Raw genomic sequence first — 1,500 nt, 5'->3', positions numbered from 1 at the left:
GAGGAAGAGAGAGAGAGAGAGAGAGAGAGAGAGAGGTTAACGAAGGTGTGCCAGGCTGCGAGATAAGCTCGCAAAAGGTGGTTTGGGGCTGATCTCTAAGGCCGTACCATGTCTCTGCCTCATGTATTGAACTAGATGACTCTTCTGCTTTGTACACTGTAATCAGTGTACAAAGAAAAGGGCAAATGGACAGAACAGAAAGACTTTGAATTTAATTCCTTCTCATGACAGTTTACCCCCCTCTGTTTCCTTAGCTCCTTCTAAGTCCCAAACTCCCTTGGCAGTTGGACTTTCTGCTGCTGGGGTCTCCCTCATGACATTAGCATCATTTCTCCTCTGGCTTCTGAAACGCCTTCAGAAGAAAGGTAAGGGCATTTATGAATGTACTGCAAAAAGGTTTTTGAAAAAAATTATTTTCTCATTGATGAGTCATGTTATCTCTCACAGATTTAAAAAGTAATTAGAATCTAGTCACTAGTTATTAAACACTAATAAACTGCAGGGTAATTAAGCAGAAGTCTTACGGAAAGAGCTTCAGGAAATACAAATGTTAGTGTGCTAACATTGTACAACTCCAGGGGATGCTATTCACATTGAATGCTGTGGTCCCCCTGGGAGTTGTTGCAATGAGGCTGCCATAATTAGTGGTCCTGGGAAAATCAATAAAATGTTTCCAAAACTTTTATTTGGAATACAGGCTTAAATATGGGAGTATCTCAGGGGATATGCAAACACATCTAGCCACACTCCTGGTTTGTTTGACCTACAGAGTCTTTAAGTTCTGACATTTACAGAATAGGAAATTTCACATCTAATCCAGATCTGAGATTTCTCATGGCAAATTGGAAGACAGCAGAACCTGGCAAGCAGAGCATGTTGCTGTCCGCTTGCATTAGGAAGCTGCTGTGTCCTTTGCATAAGTGTGCACTTTGCATCCCCTGCCCTGCCCCCTTGTTGCCACCAAGCTGTGTCTGGGCTCTGATAATGACAGGGGCCGTGTAGGTACTGAGTTTGCAACCCCTGATGAAAAGAGTCATATTGTTTCAAGATTTAATGTATCCTTAAAAGTCATTTAGTCCAAATGAATGGTTTTCTTTCTCTTGCAGCAAAAAAATTTGTTCCTGCCAGGTAAGCTGCACTCTTGTATAAAGCATGCCATTGAACATTTTACACATTTTTCTCTCTTCATGCTGGAAACCAGTGCTTTACTTAGTGTTCTCATGTATTCCACAGCAGCTGCCAAAGCCTTCAATCAGATGGATCCTACCAAATGCTTTCCGAGTTAATTTAAGTCCAAAGGAATCAGGTAAGACTTGAAAATCACATATGGTTTTGAAAGAAGATATCTTCTCTACATGTTCTGTTGCTCCTGGAACCTTGTGAACCTGCAGTGTCTAGGGAGGAAGTCACCACTTTCATGTTATTTTAGGGAAAGTTGTTTCATTTTATTGTCGGAGGAGAGGAAAGGAACAAGGATCTGGACTTTATGGAGTCATTTCA

The 1,500-nt window shown here is 41.3% G+C and overlaps 1 protein-coding gene across 4 annotated transcripts in view; it reads left to right on the top strand.

The window, feature by feature from the left end:
• The window catches only part of SELE (selectin E), a 7,521-nt gene extending 6,224 nt beyond the window's left edge, over positions 1-1,297 (top strand). For 2 of the 4 annotated variants that reach the window (XM_007458127.1, XM_007458125.1), the window contains 3 exons: positions 255-365; positions 1,107-1,128; positions 1,234-1,291. In XM_007458127.1, coding sequence (XP_007458189.1) covers positions 255-365; positions 1,107-1,128; positions 1,234-1,291 — 191 coding nt within the window. Of the gene's footprint in view, positions 1-254; positions 461-1,106; positions 1,129-1,233 lie in introns of those variants that run through there. The other 2 variants (XM_007458126.1, XM_007458124.1) reach the window with 2 other exon arrangements.
• The last annotated feature ends 203 nt before the right edge of the window (positions 1,298-1,500 follow it).

The sequence above is a fragment of the Lipotes vexillifer genome, unplaced genomic scaffold (genome assembly GCF_000442215.2).
Source record: "Lipotes vexillifer unplaced genomic scaffold, Lipotes_vexillifer_v1.1 scaffold189, whole genome shotgun sequence".
Classification (NCBI taxonomy): Eukaryota; Metazoa; Chordata; class Mammalia; order Artiodactyla; family Lipotidae; genus Lipotes; species Lipotes vexillifer.
Note: the sequence above shows the minus strand (reverse complement) of the source record. Positions and strands in the feature narration are given on the sequence as shown.